The sequence below is a fragment of the Sparassis crispa genome (assembly GCF_003851025.1).
Source record: "Sparassis crispa DNA, contig_000000F, whole genome shotgun sequence".
NCBI lineage: Eukaryota > Fungi > Basidiomycota > Agaricomycetes > Polyporales > Sparassidaceae > Sparassis > Sparassis crispa.
Genome location: NW_020939747.1, coordinates 3,193,812 through 3,208,164, shown reverse-complemented (window position 1 = coordinate 3,208,164; position 14,353 = coordinate 3,193,812). Strand labels below are relative to the sequence as shown.

Here is a 14,353-nt window from a genome sequence, read left to right as displayed (position 1 = left end):
ATTGTGATGTAGCAAAGTACATTAGATGAAGAACATTGAAAGCATGTATGTGCACATCCGATTAGAGGCGGCAAACTGTGCAGGGTCGCCGCAGGCCAAGCCAGCAAGATATCGTGAGCGTTGGGGCATGGTACGGATAAAACGGGTCAGTTGGGACTGCGAACGGAAGTAGCTTTGGCTTCCTTCTGCTCTTTCACCCACTCGTCGACTATTTCTTTTTCTACTTCAATCCCATGCTCTACCCGCATGTGGCGTCGGAAGTCATATGCGCGGCTGAAAACGTACTGGCATAGACCGGTATGACTAGATGATTCAGGCTGACGCGAGCCCGAGCCTGAAGGAGCGAGTGTATCATCGACTACGAAGATCGCAGGTAGGTGGGGATGCGGACATTTAAGGACCTTGAGGCAGTTCATCTGTTCCCGCGAGTGCGTGGCGTACGCTTGTCCAGTGATGAAGTCTATAGCCAACGATTCTTCCGGGCGTGGCTGCTCCTGAGCTTGTATACCACTGGCCTCGGCCTCATCCGAAGCTTCGTGGTCCTCTTCAGAGTCAGAATTCAGGGGATCATTCGAATGGACCTTGGCAACATGACGTTGGAGGAGATGCTTCCAGCCAAACGCGCGTCCGCAGTCCGAGTGTGAACAGACGAAATCGCGGCGGCCGAGATGAGACACATTTGTATGCGTCGTCAGCGCGTGTTTCTGCAACCAGATGCCAACAATCAGCACACCCGAGGATGTGAGACAGGACACGACGTACAGATTTGAAGTCTTTTCCGCATCCGGGTATCTCACAGATCCAGTCTCTGCCAAGTTCCCCGCCTCTGCGTCGCTTGCGCGGCTTTTCGTCCTCACATTCGTCGGCAGAACCATTTCCCATTTTGTCCAAGTCGGCCTCGGCATCACGTTGTGCGTGTATCTTGAGATGAGCACGGAGACCCGCTTGCGCGCTGAAAGTCTTCCCATTGCAAGATGGGTAGGGGCACGTTGGCCGATGGGCACTGCGCATATGTTGCTGTAGGGAAGACCAAGTGGGGTAGTAGGTAGGCAATGCACCTTCAGCAGGCAAGCAGGACTCGTGAACGCAGGTGTAGCGCTTATCTAATACAAGATGACCGACAGACGCTGCAGAATAGCTGACTTCGACTCACTGTCGTGGGTCTTCATGTGTGCACGTAGCTTCTGATTGTTCGGCAACGATTTTGTGCATCCGGCATGTTCGCAGCGATACGGTTTTGTCCCAGGAGGACGATGAGCGGAACAGATGTGTTCGCGTAATTGATGATGTTTCGAAAATGCTGCATCGCAGCAGGTTTCTGCGCACTGCATCCGCTGTCAGGGAATAGAGCACACAAATAATGGAATGCTCACTTTGAATGGTTTCTCTCCCGTATGGACTTTACTATGCGCGAGGAGGTGCGGGGCGGTCCAGAAGCGTTTGCCGCACCCAGGCTCTTCGCAAGCAAACGGCCTTTCCGACCCTGGGAGGTGCGCTCGTGCATGCACTTGGAGGTGACACTCGCGGAGAAACGACTTATCGCACGTTGTACATACGAACGGCCGCTGAACTGACAGTCAACGATCAGCACACCTTGCATTTGGTAACGCACGCACATCTCCTGTATGCGACCTCTCGTGCTCGGCGAGACGTGACGGTTTTGAATAGGCCTTCGTGCATCCATCAAAAGTGCACTTGTAACGCCTTTTCGGATCGTGGTTCTCGCCCTTCCAGGATGCGACTTCACCAGAATCAGAATCTATGCGAATGACGGCAGAGCTAGGCTCATACTCTGACTCAGAAGCAGAGAGGACGTCACAACCTGGCGGTGGAGAAGCAAGATGAAGAACCAGTGGTTCTGTCGTCCTCTTCCGTTTCTGAAGCACTACTGTACTGGCCGACAGCACAGGAGAGCCCGCCATAGCACAGTCCGAGGCGCAGAGAACAAAATTTTACCCGCGTTCAGCACTATTGTAGCACGTGGCCGCGTCTCGATCAGATGCAAAACACGATCTCCTCTTCAAATTGGCTGATTTGGCTGGGAGTTCAAAAAGTACTTCTCCGGCAGACAGATGGGATGCGGGGGAACCAAAAGGGCAACGAATAACATAATTGAAGCAGGGAATACTACTATTTGAGCTGATCAAGAAGTTACGCCAAATCTCACATCGCGCCGGTGCTATAACCGAGTTAATACTCGGATGTCTACATGCTACTCTATAGTCTACAAAAAGTGACGGAAAGACGGATTCTTCGGACCCTCGAAAAGGACGGCAGTGGGAACATCCTTGGTTGTCCAGATGACTCCCTGCGCTCTGTTCCTTCTCCGGTTGTCGAACCACATATAAGTCCCTGGAGTTGAAAACACATAAAATGCATGAGCGGAAGGCATGCCAGCAGTGAAGCAGACGGCGTACTAAGACAGATCAAGATGCAGATTCCACACCCCTCCATTGCAGCACTGACGATCAGTGCGCGAGTGTACTTGGGAGCATCGCTCTGTAGAAAGATGTTGGCTTAATACACGGCCAATGGTGAGCCAAGACCATGAAGAAGGTACTATGAGGCTGTTGCGTACAGCTGACAATGCCTCCGGCGTTGGCAGCGAAAGTCATGACACCTGTTCGGAACGCACGACCGTTCTCGTTCGGATCGTTGTTATTGTGCCTGAGACACATAACGTTCGTCCAACAGACAGTATACAGGCACTGTACGGACGTACCAGGTGTGGAACAGACACGTAGGCGTGAAGGCACCCATGGAAATGAGGAAGCACATAGCGTAGCCCGCGTGGTCACTACTGACAGGAAGACATGCGAGACCGAGCTGATTGTGGCGAGCGCACACCGCGTGAGTTCAAACGCCGTAGCCATTAGGTGTGGTACTTACGCATCCTGCGAATGTGAGAGCTGTGGGATAATATTTGTTAAATATCGAAGATATTGTGTAAACGGCAACGGCACACACCATTGGCAGTCATCAGATGGATGGACCGCTCTCTGAAGAAATCAGAAGAAAGAACGGTGATCCCTGCGACGTGAACGGTATGCTTAATGATTCACTAAATCAGTCCAACCAACAGAGTACGCACAGAGTGTGACTGCGGAGACAATGTTGGGAGCCACGGTATACCTGAGATGAACTCTGTGTGAGTACTAATGAGCCAACCTCCCCGGGACTATAAAACGCACAAGTTGGTCTTGACAGTGCTATAGTGCTGGAAGGCGTAGTTGAGATTTCAGGCAGTATGGAGGTAAGCCGACTCACGAAACGACCCAGGATCTGCGGAAGGAAGGTACCGGCGGTAGACGAGGCTGTTCCATAGCACTGGAACGTTGAATTAGGATAGAGTTCAATAACGGAATTTCCAGAGTAACTGACCAGAGCATAAACCATCCACACATAGAACTTCCACTCCTTCAGCGGAGCCATAATCTCCTTCCAGTCCCAAGGAGCGTTGACTCGGTGACTCGCATCTTTCAACAAACGCATGACGGCGGCCTTCTTCTCTTCCTTGGTTAAAAAGGAGCATCGAGTTGGATGCGGTGGCAAAACAAATCTGCACAGTGACGTGAGTTCGACTATACCAGAGCTCAGAGCACCACGCACGTAGAAATGAAGGCGGTAAGGAGCGTCAGACCACCTTCGAGCAGGAAGAGGATCTGCCAACCGTGCAGGCGTGACCTGATCTGGAAGAGACCGTAACTGAGAAGCCCCGAGAAAGCGCCTACAGCGGGTGGAAAGGCGTGCACGTCAGAGGATCGTTCTGCCCGAAATTAGGTCTCACTAGCCGGAAATGGCGCTTGAAGAGTACCAGGCAGCCATCCGTTTGCCCATCTCTGTATATAAGGTTGAGAGTGATTTGCATGCGCTTTAGACCAATGATCCCAACGGACGGGTACTGACCAGCTCGAGTATAGTACAACGAAAGGAAAACAGCGAGGGAAGGACCGAACAGACCCTCGAACTATTTACTAAATGAGCTATGAAAGACGAAACAATACAGTTCAAATCGAACTGACCACGCCGAGGATCATTCGAACGGCGACTACACCACCATAACTGAAGGGTAATGATGTGTTTGCTCAAATTGAGTGCTCCAGGGCAGGAAGGAGAGACATGCGTACTTCTTACATGCCGCGTTCAACATAGCCATCGCTCCCCAGCCCATCTAGATGCAAACAACCAATCAGTTTAAGCACATAGTAGCACCTCGAGAGAGTCGCACCATGTAGAGCGGAAGCATCCGATGCGGTCCAAATCTCTTGGTCAAGAGCGCACCTGGAATCGTCATGATACAGAATCTGCACTTTGTCGGCATTCGATTAGAGACGCGAGGGACAAGAACGCGCACGGAATGTAGAAGACAGTAAGCATGATATTGTACTGATTCCCGACGAAGTGAAGCTGCTTCGTCATGCCATCAGTCACTGCGTTTCCCAGATTGCCCTGCACAGGAAAAGTACAAGACTGAGCGCATTTCGCGATGGATCATGATGCGAAGACGTACTCGGTCAAGCGCAGAGAACAAATACATGAAGAAGATGAGCACGAGAATTCTAGTGTCCAACTTGCGGAGAATGCGTCTGTTCATCTCCGGATCGACCTCGTAATTGTTGATCTCTTCTGCGGTGAACTGCCATTCGCCATCTCCGCCCTCCAGAGAAGTGATGGTGACAAGAGCATCCCCTTGAGACTTCTCGGCTTTCTCTTGACTGTCGCGCTCGTCGGACACTTTGCGGAGGGAAGGAGAAGGCATGCTGGCTGGCAACAGAGGGTCCTACCCCGTAAGCGAGAGACCTCGAGTGGCTTTATCCTCATATTGGAGTGATGATAAGAAGCCTTTGGAATTCTGAACAGGTACCAGCTGCCTTATCGAGAAGCCCAATATATCTCAGATACAGGTTCGCCATGTTACGCGAATATTTGCGAGTTATTGTGACGGGATGAAGTTCAAGTTCGGCCTTGCCATTTGTGGAAGGAGACGCTCCATACGCGGCAAGCGTCGGTCCCAGCCATGTCACACATTTCTTTGGCCCGAGTTTCAATACGCTGTTGGAAGAGAGTGGCAGGCTCACAAACGTTCCGGCCGAGCTATCAAGTAGTACAGCTTCCGTTGATGCGGGGTCACACTTATAAGGTTTAGCTTCTTCTCCGGAAATTCCGGAGGGGCCCGCCGGACGACTGACCAGGAAATCCTGTCCCCATCCACGTAGTCGTATCACGCGCTCCAGGACGCAGCGATGCACTCAGCATCCATCGCCATAAGTCGCCATTTTGGTGGGTGCGACCGACACATTGGAGAATGAAACTTCTCGCACCATCGCACGTCGGTCGGTCCTGCGGACTTGAGGCCTACGAGAAGAACATTAATATTACGAAGGAAATCTTACTGCTCACCTGAATTCATCAACCTTAGGGACGTTCCCTTCTGTGTATGTATTGCATCATTTTCATCTTGGTAATAATGGCATCCAGCTGATAGCTAGCTTCCTAGACTGTAATTGCCTGCGATTGCAGTCAAGAATCTTTGGCAAATGATGTACACGCCATCCTCCACCTCGTTCATGCATCTACGCATGAAGCGCGACAGAGGTGCACCAGGCATTGCCGAAGACTTTATGGATTCCCCAATTTTGCCGGCACCAACCGCAGCGGTTACCGAATTAGGCACGCAGTGTTGGGCGCTTGCTATTCACCTTACCTGATCGAGTAAGTGCAATCAGAAAAGTGACCGCGAGCTCTCGCGACAAGTACGCTCAACGTACGTAACGATGAGCAAACAGACACAACACTGCAAGCGAACAACATGCTCTGACGCTACAGAATCATTCCTTATCTTCGTTCACTTGTACTTGCCAATTGTGAGGAACTTCATTCATTGGATGCTACCACTCTCATGATGATTAGTCGGACTAATTAACTGTCTCACAGAAGGAGCCGAAGCCACCGGGTCACTCAGTGCTCATGCCTTATGCAAACACGTACCTCCCACTAGGAATGCCCAGCCTGCAACAGACACGCCGTGTTGATATTCCTTTGAACCACTACATGCCCGGTGCGTCATCAAACACATTCGTTGTGTTTCTGACTGCGCACAGGCAAGGCGTGCATTGGCCTGGGTTGAAACTCGTGAATCGCTCCACAAGTGTTGATGCCTTTGTCAGCCTAACAGCTCCTGGACTCTGTTTTTCTCGTTGTCTCCTAGTCTGGTGCTTAATTGTGGAAGCTGGTCTTCGTTACTTGCAACCTCTGGCAGGTTCTTCGTCGCTGCTAAATCTTGTCTCTGTGCTCTTTTTGGTATCTTGCGAAACATGAGGAGAATTCTTGCCTATTTGTCTCTGTCGGCAGCAGTCGGTTTTGCTATTAGTGAGTCTATCTTCAAGCTACGGCCAGTTGTGCGTCCATGGTACTTAGCCGATATCTCTAGGTCCAAACAATGAGTGGGTGAACATTGACTACCTACTTAAGCAAGCAGGCGGAAGTGGATCCAGTGATACCTCCGGTGCTCGACAACAGATCGTTAGTAGTGCAGGTGGCACGGCAAAGGCCGGACCTTGGGGTAAGCCTCCTACGTCGAGATATTTGCTGTTACGCTAGACCCAACCTTAAGGTATCACAACCAAAAATCCTGTGCTACCGCCAAGTGGTAACTCTCATGACTACCTCGGCTGGGCCCCATAGTGAGTTACATCCAGGAAGTTTCGATCGTATACCGTCGTTTGACGGTGCATCTATATGCTTACAAGTCATTGGCCGGATTGCAACTGGTGCTCGAAAGGTGCAACCCACCTGATGAACCCTAGTTCCGGTGGCGATGAGCCCGGAAACCCTAGTGGCGGCCCTGATAGCTCAGACCCTGGTGACGACGGCAACTCGGACGATCCCAACGATCCAGACGGAGACGACGAGGACATCCTCATTGTACCTCGCGAAGCTGGCGATTTCTCTGCAGCGAGGGGAGACGTCTTTCACCCTCGTCACCGTATGAAACATGTTAGACGAGCAACGAATTACACAACCTCAGGTGTCGCTGACCCACCCCGCATACGATACTTGGCATTCCGCTCTCCTGATGACACGACATCGCCGCTGGACGTCTATGCTGCTGCTGATCTTGACTCTCTGCCAACAACGGGCACGTTGAGTGCTCCAGCCTTACCTACCCAGCTGCCTACACTTGGCGTGACTCCTGCTCTCACGGATGGAAGCAGTCAGACTTCTATTGGTACTGTAGATGGGACGCCTGCGCCTGCGCAAGCTCCCGCCAAGACGCAACACAGCTCGTGTACTCCTTCGCCTACGAAGAGTCTGTCTCCAAGCGCGAGTTTGTGCCCATCCCTCGCCTCTTCGTGCGATTATACTGATTACGTTTGAAGCATGGACGACCTGTCCTTACCAGGTGCGTGACGGCAAGCTCAATCCAGACGTACGCTCGTTGCCCGATTCCCCCGCAGTCATCGACATGACGGAGTCTGTCTTCTACAATTGCGTGGCTTATGTCCTCCAGAAGACTAGCACCTTCTCCAAGAATGCCGCCGGCTTCATCGATGCGTTCTTCCTGTCTCCATCAACCGCCATGAATCCGAATCTCAACTTCGGTCAGCTGGTCCGGGGACCGGGCCAAGATCATCAGATTGGCACGTTCACGGGAGTCTTGGACTTACGGGGCATGGTCAAGGTGATCAATGGTATTCAGATGCTCAAGGCTGCTCGGAGTCCGGACTGGACGTCGGCTAGAGACAAGGGTATGCTGGCCTGGACGAACCAGTACGTCTCGTGGCTACAGACAAGTGACATCGGGAAGCAGACCGCTGCAGCACCCAAGTGAGTTGAATACTTTCATTGCATCTCATGATCGTTATTTAGTTGAACCGTCGTGTTCATATTACAGCAATCACTTCTCGTTCTATGTGAATCAACTGACTGCTACGAAGATGTATGTTGGGGACACCAGCGGCGCCATATCTACTCTCCAGAGCTACTTCTCCAAGCAATACCTGGACCAAGTCGCGGCTTCGGGAGAGCAACCGTTCGAAGCGGTTCGGACGCGCCCATACCATTACCGCTGTTTCAATCTAGAGGCTATGATTGTAGGTTCCCCCTGCGCTCTGTGATCGACAATATGACGATTCAGCGCTATATGTCCAGGCAAACGCCAAGATGGGCGACCAGCTAGGCCTCAACCTCTGGACGTCCAAGTCGAAGTACGGCGCGACCATTCAGACTGCCCTGGACTACACTATGAGCCTCGATCCGAAGGACGAGGACGTCTCGGACATCTTCCCTCATGTCGCTGCGGTTGCTGCTGCGTATGGAGATCCGAAGGGGAAGTATGCCGCCTTCTTGCAAAAGCAGGTTAGCGACTACAAGAGCATGCCGTTCTGGTTCTATGACCAAAACAGTGCACTACCGAACGCCCCTGCCTCCCATACTGCGCGAGACCTAGGAGAACTTGAGCATTCGTCAACAGCAGCGGGCACCGAGAGAGCAATCCTCGACACAATCACTCCCAGCGCAACGATACCCTTCCAGTGTCCTACGGTCTTCGCGACCGCTACCGAGGTGGCGATTGATGATGGAATCTATGTGACTTGCGATGAGCTGAAGCCATTCTACGAGATCGTTATGCCTCTGGAATCGAATGCACCGTAGATTACCGTTGTAGGCTATTTCGTCTCCACACTGTGTGTTTGTTCTCAAATGGAGCATTACCTGACGTTCGAGAGCTTGATCCTGACTCGGCCTGATGGTTGCGACAAATATTGGGCGGCGTTAAAGTGAAGTTCCAGGTTCGACATATTTGGCTGTGCGACAAACAGCAGACAAACAGTATCGGGAGCCTCGCCGTGCGCCACCGTGACTGTGCCCGCCTGTTACGCCATCACCTACTTATCGTCATCGAATATTCCTCCCAATCCTTCGTCAATTAACAAGTCATGGCCGATAATGCTTCTGGCTCAGCGGAGAGGTCTGTCCAGGTGAAATTGGTTCTACTCGGTGAGGCTTATTCCTACTGTCCAATCTCTCCGTAATGTTGCTGGTATGGGCTCTGCAGTGCAGACTCGAGATGCCTTGCTTGCCGTCCATAAGGCGTCAATAAGCTCATTGTGGAGAGGGCCGAGTGTATACAGTCTTGTGCTCACAGGTGGTTTCGTACTCAGGCGAGGCTGCTGTCGGAAAGTCATCTATAGTTCTCCGATTTGTGAGTGTTCTCAGGGATCAGGGAGACTATTGTGTTCATTCTCGACTCAGGTCTCAAACGAATTTCAAGCCAACAAGGAACCTACCATCGGCGCTGCATTCCTGACGCAGAAATGCCGACTCGAAGACCGTGTTCTGCGATATGAAATCTGGGATACCGCTGGCCAGGAACGTTTCCATTCACTCGCAGTGCGCAATCTTATTCATCAGCAATCGCTATTCTCATATTCTTATGTCTCCGATTTGCTAGCCTATGTACTACCGCAATGCTCAAGCTGCAGTAGTCGTGTATGATGTAACGAAGGCGTCTAGTCTCGAGAAGGCGAAGACATGGGTGAAGGAGTTGCAAAGACAGGCGAACCCCAACATCGTCATCGCTCTCGCTGGAAATAAGCTCGACCTCGTCCAATCGCCATCATCGCCATCTGCAGAAGTAACTACCCCGGAGACCGAAGACGAGGCCGACGATGCGACTGCTACGCCTGGGGAGAACGCCGGCGCTAGCGGCGAACCGGAGAGCCTGAGACAAGTGCCTCGAGAGGAGGCTGAGGCGTATGCACAGGAGGCTGGGTTACTCTTCTTCGAGACGAGTGCCAAGACTGGGGAAGGTGTTGTGGAGATCTTCACCGAAATTGGTACGCACACGTTGTTCCACTTACAGTACAGACTGCTCATACTAGTCTCTCGTGGTGTCGACAGCCAAGAAGATTCCAATCGAACAGATTCTGGCATCGTCCCGCGGGGGTGCAGGTCGTGCCGGTGCCACGGGAGGGCGCGCTGGTGCCGCACAGGAAAGAGGTGTGAACCTTGAGGAGAACGCCGCGAAGGGCAAAGAGGCTTGCAATTGCTAAATGTGTGACATCAAGCGGCATATATATGTGCGGAACCGTCCCCTTTTCATGAAGCTCACGCCTGATACGTTCGTATCTTCTCTTCTGGTTACGTCTCCGATCTATATGGTATCGTTTTCTAGTACATGTATTTGCTTTTTCTTCGGTCATTACAGGCGGACATGAGATTACGAATTTTGCTATCAAGGCACAGATGCAACATGCGGTCCGGGATACAACGAGGGATGAAGGATGTTGGGAAGCTATGCGTGGTGAGGATGCGGTATTAGGTCAACGTATGGAGGGGGTCGAACAACATGCTCGTGCTCGTGATCAACTCCATTATCAGGTGTGCGGTAAGGAGGTGGGGCATGTCCATGCGATTCTGTTTGAGCATCGGAAGGTGAGGAATGCGCCGCATCGTCGGTCACCCGAGACGTAGTGAGGACAAGAGGCTGAGTTAGAGGATGAGGGGGCGGTCCTTGACGAGTGTCTCCCGGAGACCTGAAGGCGGAGTCAATACATGGCGGAGGATCTGAAGGATCATCCATTGGCGGTGGTGGAGGGGGAAATTGACTTCCTGTCGCATCATCATGCTGCTCAAGGGCGAGTCCCAACGCCTGAATCGTGACGCCGTCATCGTAATGAGCCAACCCGGTCACATTAGCATCCCTCGAAGCCATTTCGAGGGTTGGGGGCGGAGTATATGAGCGATTTAAATCTTCTGCATAGCCGTCGAACTGCTCCGAGACTGCGAAGCCGAAAAGCGTCCCTTCGCCTTCGATTTCCAGCTCGGGGATGTGCGGTGGTGGAGGGGCAATTGAGGGATCCTCACTTGAAGGAACATATATATCCGTCTCGGATTCTAAGAAGGTGGGCAATCTGGATGACGTCGAGGCTTCAGGTCCTGCAGAGGAAAATGGTGGGGGTGCTTCCCGTTCTTCAAACGGAGGAGGCGCACCACCTAAGAAACTAGGTCCTGCCTCCGTGTCGTCATAGTGTGGCGCATCCGTGTCTTCCATCCTAACGGTCCTAGCAGGCGGTCGATCGTGTTTCTTGTGGTAAGCAGCATCCATCGACTGCTCGACCTCGGGAAGGGGAGCAGCGGGAGGAAGCATTATGATGGGAATAGACACAATGGAGACACGTTCTGTGTGGTTGGCCATGTTCATGAAGGTGACACGAGCACGCAGCATGAACGATACTCGGTGTAGTATGGTGGTCTGCGAAATAGAAGCGCAGTCCAGCGCGGTATCCGCAGTGTATTGATCTGCTGCTGGCAAATTCTCACTTGACAGAGCGATAGGTGAATCCGATGGCCTATGGAGAACTAGGCGAATGCGTATGGGACGAGTTGGATGTAACCGACAGGATGCACCGGATAAAGCTACCACCTTCTTCTCTCCATGCACTCCTGTGAACGTCCTGAAGTCCACGCCTTCCCCGGAGGATGAAGGGTCAGACCCCTTTTGCGCAGGGAGAGATGGGGAAGGTCCAGCGTCGTCCGCCTCGTCACTGGCTGGAACAGACAGTAGTTCAAAGTCGTAGTCGGAACTGATCTCAATATCATCGTCTTGACCATCGCTTCTGTCGACCTTGATGAGTCGAACTAGTTCCGCCCGGATGTTACGGAGCCGCAGCCCTTGCTCGACGACCAGTTCCCTGTCGGGTGCAGGTACGGTGATATAGATAGGTATGGGCTCGCCGACCGTGAACGTCGTCCGAGGAACCTGGACTTCAATACGAGTGGGATCTTCCAGTACTCTTGTCTCAGGAGCGCTATCCAAGGTATATGGATGGGCGGTGTATTGTCGGGTATGGACGGTGAGAGATCTGGAGAGGATGGGAGAGTCGCCGAGAGATACCACCGCAGACAGGGTATGGGTGACTGAAGAGTAGGTTGCGTGTATGCACTGAGGAGTATCTGGGGGCAGAGGGATAGAGAACGGAAAGCTCGAGCGGGAGGCGTGTTCTCTGGATCCAGGGAAAAGCACGACCTCGGTATTGGCCAGCTCGATGTCCGCGCCATAAGCCGATTCCACGGTACGTAGAGACATGGTCCTTAAGAAGTGGTCGCATTAGCTACAGCCGTGAAGCACCACCGGGCAACCCACACTTTGTCCCATTCGAAGTTGTCGGCGCATTTCAGCTGCAACTCTCCTTCGATCGCCGCGCGCTCCCCCTCCGCGCCCAGATATCCTGTCTGGAAGCTGATCGCATTCGCCGTCGGGACGATCAGAATTTGGGCCTCGATGGCTCGGGTTCCATCGTCAGGTGGACCGTCGAGACCGGGCACTTGTTGCGAGTAGGTCGGTGGCGGCTCCAAGGTCATGGCTGGGCAGAAGTAAGCGTGCTTAAGACGAAGTAGGCGGCTTCGAGGTTAGGTAAGAGGCTGAGATGTGTATTGTCCATGGGCACGAATGCTTTTAGGCAATGATCCCGGCGGCATCAGCAGGATCGCGCAGTGGGAGTCTGTCTTACCAACCTTGTCGGAGCGCACAGCATTATACGTCAACGTTAACAGACACATGTGTAGTCGACGTTATTTTGCATTCAACCATCTCCACGAAATTGTTTCATTGTACGCGGGCGTACGTATAATCTTATAATTTGGAAAGACAGATGGATAGAATCACATTACTACCGATACATACAGCACTTTAACTCTGAATCCAACAAGGTCAGGATGGGGAGAGAACTTTCAAGGCCGCACCAGAAAATTTGGTGTCCTCAGCCCACACATTCACGTGTAGAGGGTATCACCAAGGGCGTCCGCCAACACATCGAAGGGGGGCTCATGGCTGCGCGCCACCGCCAATGAAGCAGTGGAGGTTGTGATACTCGATGAGGCCGATGTCAAAACGGCAGAAGAGAGCAAGGGAGGGTATATTTCCTTGATCCATGATTGTCTCCTTGACTATCATGGCATTGTAAGTATTGAGCACGAACTTTCGAAATTCGGCCTTGCCCTTTTCCTGAATTTCCACCGTGCCTTGATTTCGACAATGAAAGTCAGTGGCCGAACGGAGACGACCTTCACGATACATAGCACGGGACAGCAGCCTGATTGGTGTCATTTCACCAGGTAAGTATGGATACGTACCTAAGGGTATCAAGTGGATAATGACCGGTGACGTTGCAGCATTTCCAGATTTTCTCGGAAGGAGGGACATATGTCCGAGAAATCCAGACGTCGCTTTTGTAATCAGTATAACACTCTAAATAGTTCCAGTGGCGATTAACACTCCTAAGCATCAGGACGTGAGTCCCACAACTGCCGAAAGTTCGTTTCAGGACGGTATCGTCAGGGATAAGTTCGCCTCGTTCGAGGACAGTGGACCGGGGTCGAGGTGTCTTTGTAACTCTGTCCGCGATGTCGTCGAGCATACGTATCACGTTCACTTTGTTCCCCGAGCGCAGCAGCTCGTCGGTGTTGCTTTTCGATAGCCCTTGATATTATGCTTCTTAAGGCCATATGCCGAATCCCTGAATGAAAGGCAGACATGAGGAAGGGAGACAGGGGATTTGATGGAATGATGACACTTGCACGTACTTCAGAGAGTAATCAGCTGGCCCGATGATCATATCGTGGCTTGCAAGCGACATGTCATCTTCCTCGTGTACCAGGATGCGGAAGAAGGTTTCCCAGTTCATGTGGGAGACCTTGAAGTGACGCCCCTTCTGGAGCGCGGCAAAGCGCAGCATGATCCTTAGCTGTGGGCGGCAATTCAGAAAATGGATGCACGATAGGATCAATGTTCGAAAGACTCACCCATTCTGGCACGTACACACTTACTCCAGAATTCCCTCTGCTCTTGATGGTGGTCTTGTGGACACCGTTCACAGAGGCGATGGGCTCGTATGCACGAAGAGAGATATGAAACTACAGGTATGAGGGATCCAACTTGGCTTCCTCCAGAGATCTCGACCATACACGTAGGACGAAATATTCGTGCACAAGAGATCCTTTGGGCGCTCCGCGATTTCTTCGAAGCTGAGTTGCAGCAGTGTTTTGCTGCATGGAACTTGACAGCATTCACGTCCGCACCTCCATAAGCGCAATCGTTCAGTCCGACAGGGCACAGGCATGACGTGGACGTGGTACATGTTGAAGCAATGCAAGCGGAAGGGAAGACGGAAAGTGGTGAGTGTCAAGCGGAGAAGATTGAGACTAAAGCGGAGGATAAAATGACGAACGGTGCAAATTTTAAAGATGCAGTAGTTGAATGTGCCCTTGGAGCCAACTACGTACCGACGTGTCCACTTGCCGGTACACAGAAGAGGCGACCATGGACGGTAAACCTCGTCTTTTGGCTACG

At 52.1% G+C, this 14,353-nt stretch overlaps 7 protein-coding genes across 7 annotated transcripts; 2 read left to right on the top strand and 5 right to left on the bottom strand.

Moving 5' to 3' along the window:
- Positions 1-146: 146 nt before the first annotated feature.
- Positions 147-1,922, bottom strand: SCP_0112100 (Transcription factor IIIA; the record flags this gene model as incomplete). Its single annotated transcript, XM_027753437.1, has 5 exons — positions 147-704; positions 763-1,103; positions 1,154-1,325; positions 1,374-1,565; positions 1,617-1,922. The coding sequence occupies 5 exons, from the start codon at positions 1,920-1,922 to the stop codon at positions 147-149; spliced, it is 1,569 nt and encodes a 522-aa protein (XP_027609238.1).
- A 302-nt stretch (positions 1,923-2,224) lies between these two features.
- On the bottom strand, positions 2,225-4,759 carry SCP_0112090 (Uncharacterized transporter; the record flags this gene model as incomplete). The annotated part of the gene is made up of 18 exons (XM_027753436.1): positions 2,225-2,352; positions 2,418-2,516; positions 2,579-2,667; positions 2,723-2,826; positions 2,890-2,909; positions 2,968-3,030; positions 3,092-3,132; positions 3,192-3,217; positions 3,268-3,327; positions 3,382-3,559; positions 3,610-3,705; positions 3,788-3,839; positions 3,907-3,967; positions 4,023-4,062; positions 4,128-4,171; positions 4,229-4,304; positions 4,355-4,449; positions 4,511-4,759. The coding sequence occupies 18 exons, from the start codon at positions 4,757-4,759 to the stop codon at positions 2,225-2,227; spliced, it is 1,521 nt and encodes a 506-aa protein (XP_027609237.1).
- Positions 4,760-6,314: 1,555 nt separating this feature from the next.
- On the top strand, positions 6,315-8,655 carry SCP_0112080 (predicted protein; the record flags this gene model as incomplete). Its single annotated transcript, XM_027753435.1, has 7 exons — positions 6,315-6,369; positions 6,431-6,562; positions 6,614-6,683; positions 6,750-7,327; positions 7,380-7,827; positions 7,895-8,093; positions 8,152-8,655. The coding sequence occupies 7 exons, from the start codon at positions 6,315-6,317 to the stop codon at positions 8,653-8,655; spliced, it is 1,986 nt and encodes a 661-aa protein (XP_027609236.1).
- Positions 8,656-8,939: 284 nt separating this feature from the next.
- On the top strand, positions 8,940-10,055 carry SCP_0112070 (Vacuolar protein sorting-associated protein; the record flags this gene model as incomplete). Its single annotated transcript, XM_027753434.1, has 5 exons — positions 8,940-9,000; positions 9,165-9,205; positions 9,256-9,393; positions 9,455-9,839; positions 9,904-10,055. The coding sequence occupies 5 exons, from the start codon at positions 8,940-8,942 to the stop codon at positions 10,053-10,055; spliced, it is 777 nt and encodes a 258-aa protein (XP_027609235.1).
- A 242-nt stretch (positions 10,056-10,297) lies between these two features.
- On the bottom strand, positions 10,298-12,366 carry SCP_0112060 (hypothetical protein; the record flags this gene model as incomplete). Its single annotated transcript, XM_027753433.1, has 2 exons — positions 10,298-12,095; positions 12,149-12,366. 2 exons carry the CDS (start codon positions 12,364-12,366, stop codon positions 10,298-10,300), a joined length of 2,016 nt encoding a protein of 671 aa, XP_027609234.1.
- Positions 12,367-12,829: 463 nt separating this feature from the next.
- Positions 12,830-13,081, bottom strand: SCP_0112050 (hypothetical protein; the record flags this gene model as incomplete). Its single annotated transcript, XM_027753432.1, has 1 exon — positions 12,830-13,081. The coding sequence occupies one exon, from the start codon at positions 13,079-13,081 to the stop codon at positions 12,830-12,832; it is 252 nt and encodes an 83-aa protein (XP_027609233.1).
- Positions 13,082-13,432: 351 nt separating this feature from the next.
- On the bottom strand, positions 13,433-13,739 carry SCP_0112040 (hypothetical protein; the record flags this gene model as incomplete). The annotated part of the gene is made up of 2 exons (XM_027753431.1): positions 13,433-13,520; positions 13,588-13,739. 2 exons carry the CDS (start codon positions 13,737-13,739, stop codon positions 13,433-13,435), a joined length of 240 nt encoding a protein of 79 aa, XP_027609232.1.
- Positions 13,740-14,353: the final 614 nt, after the last annotated feature.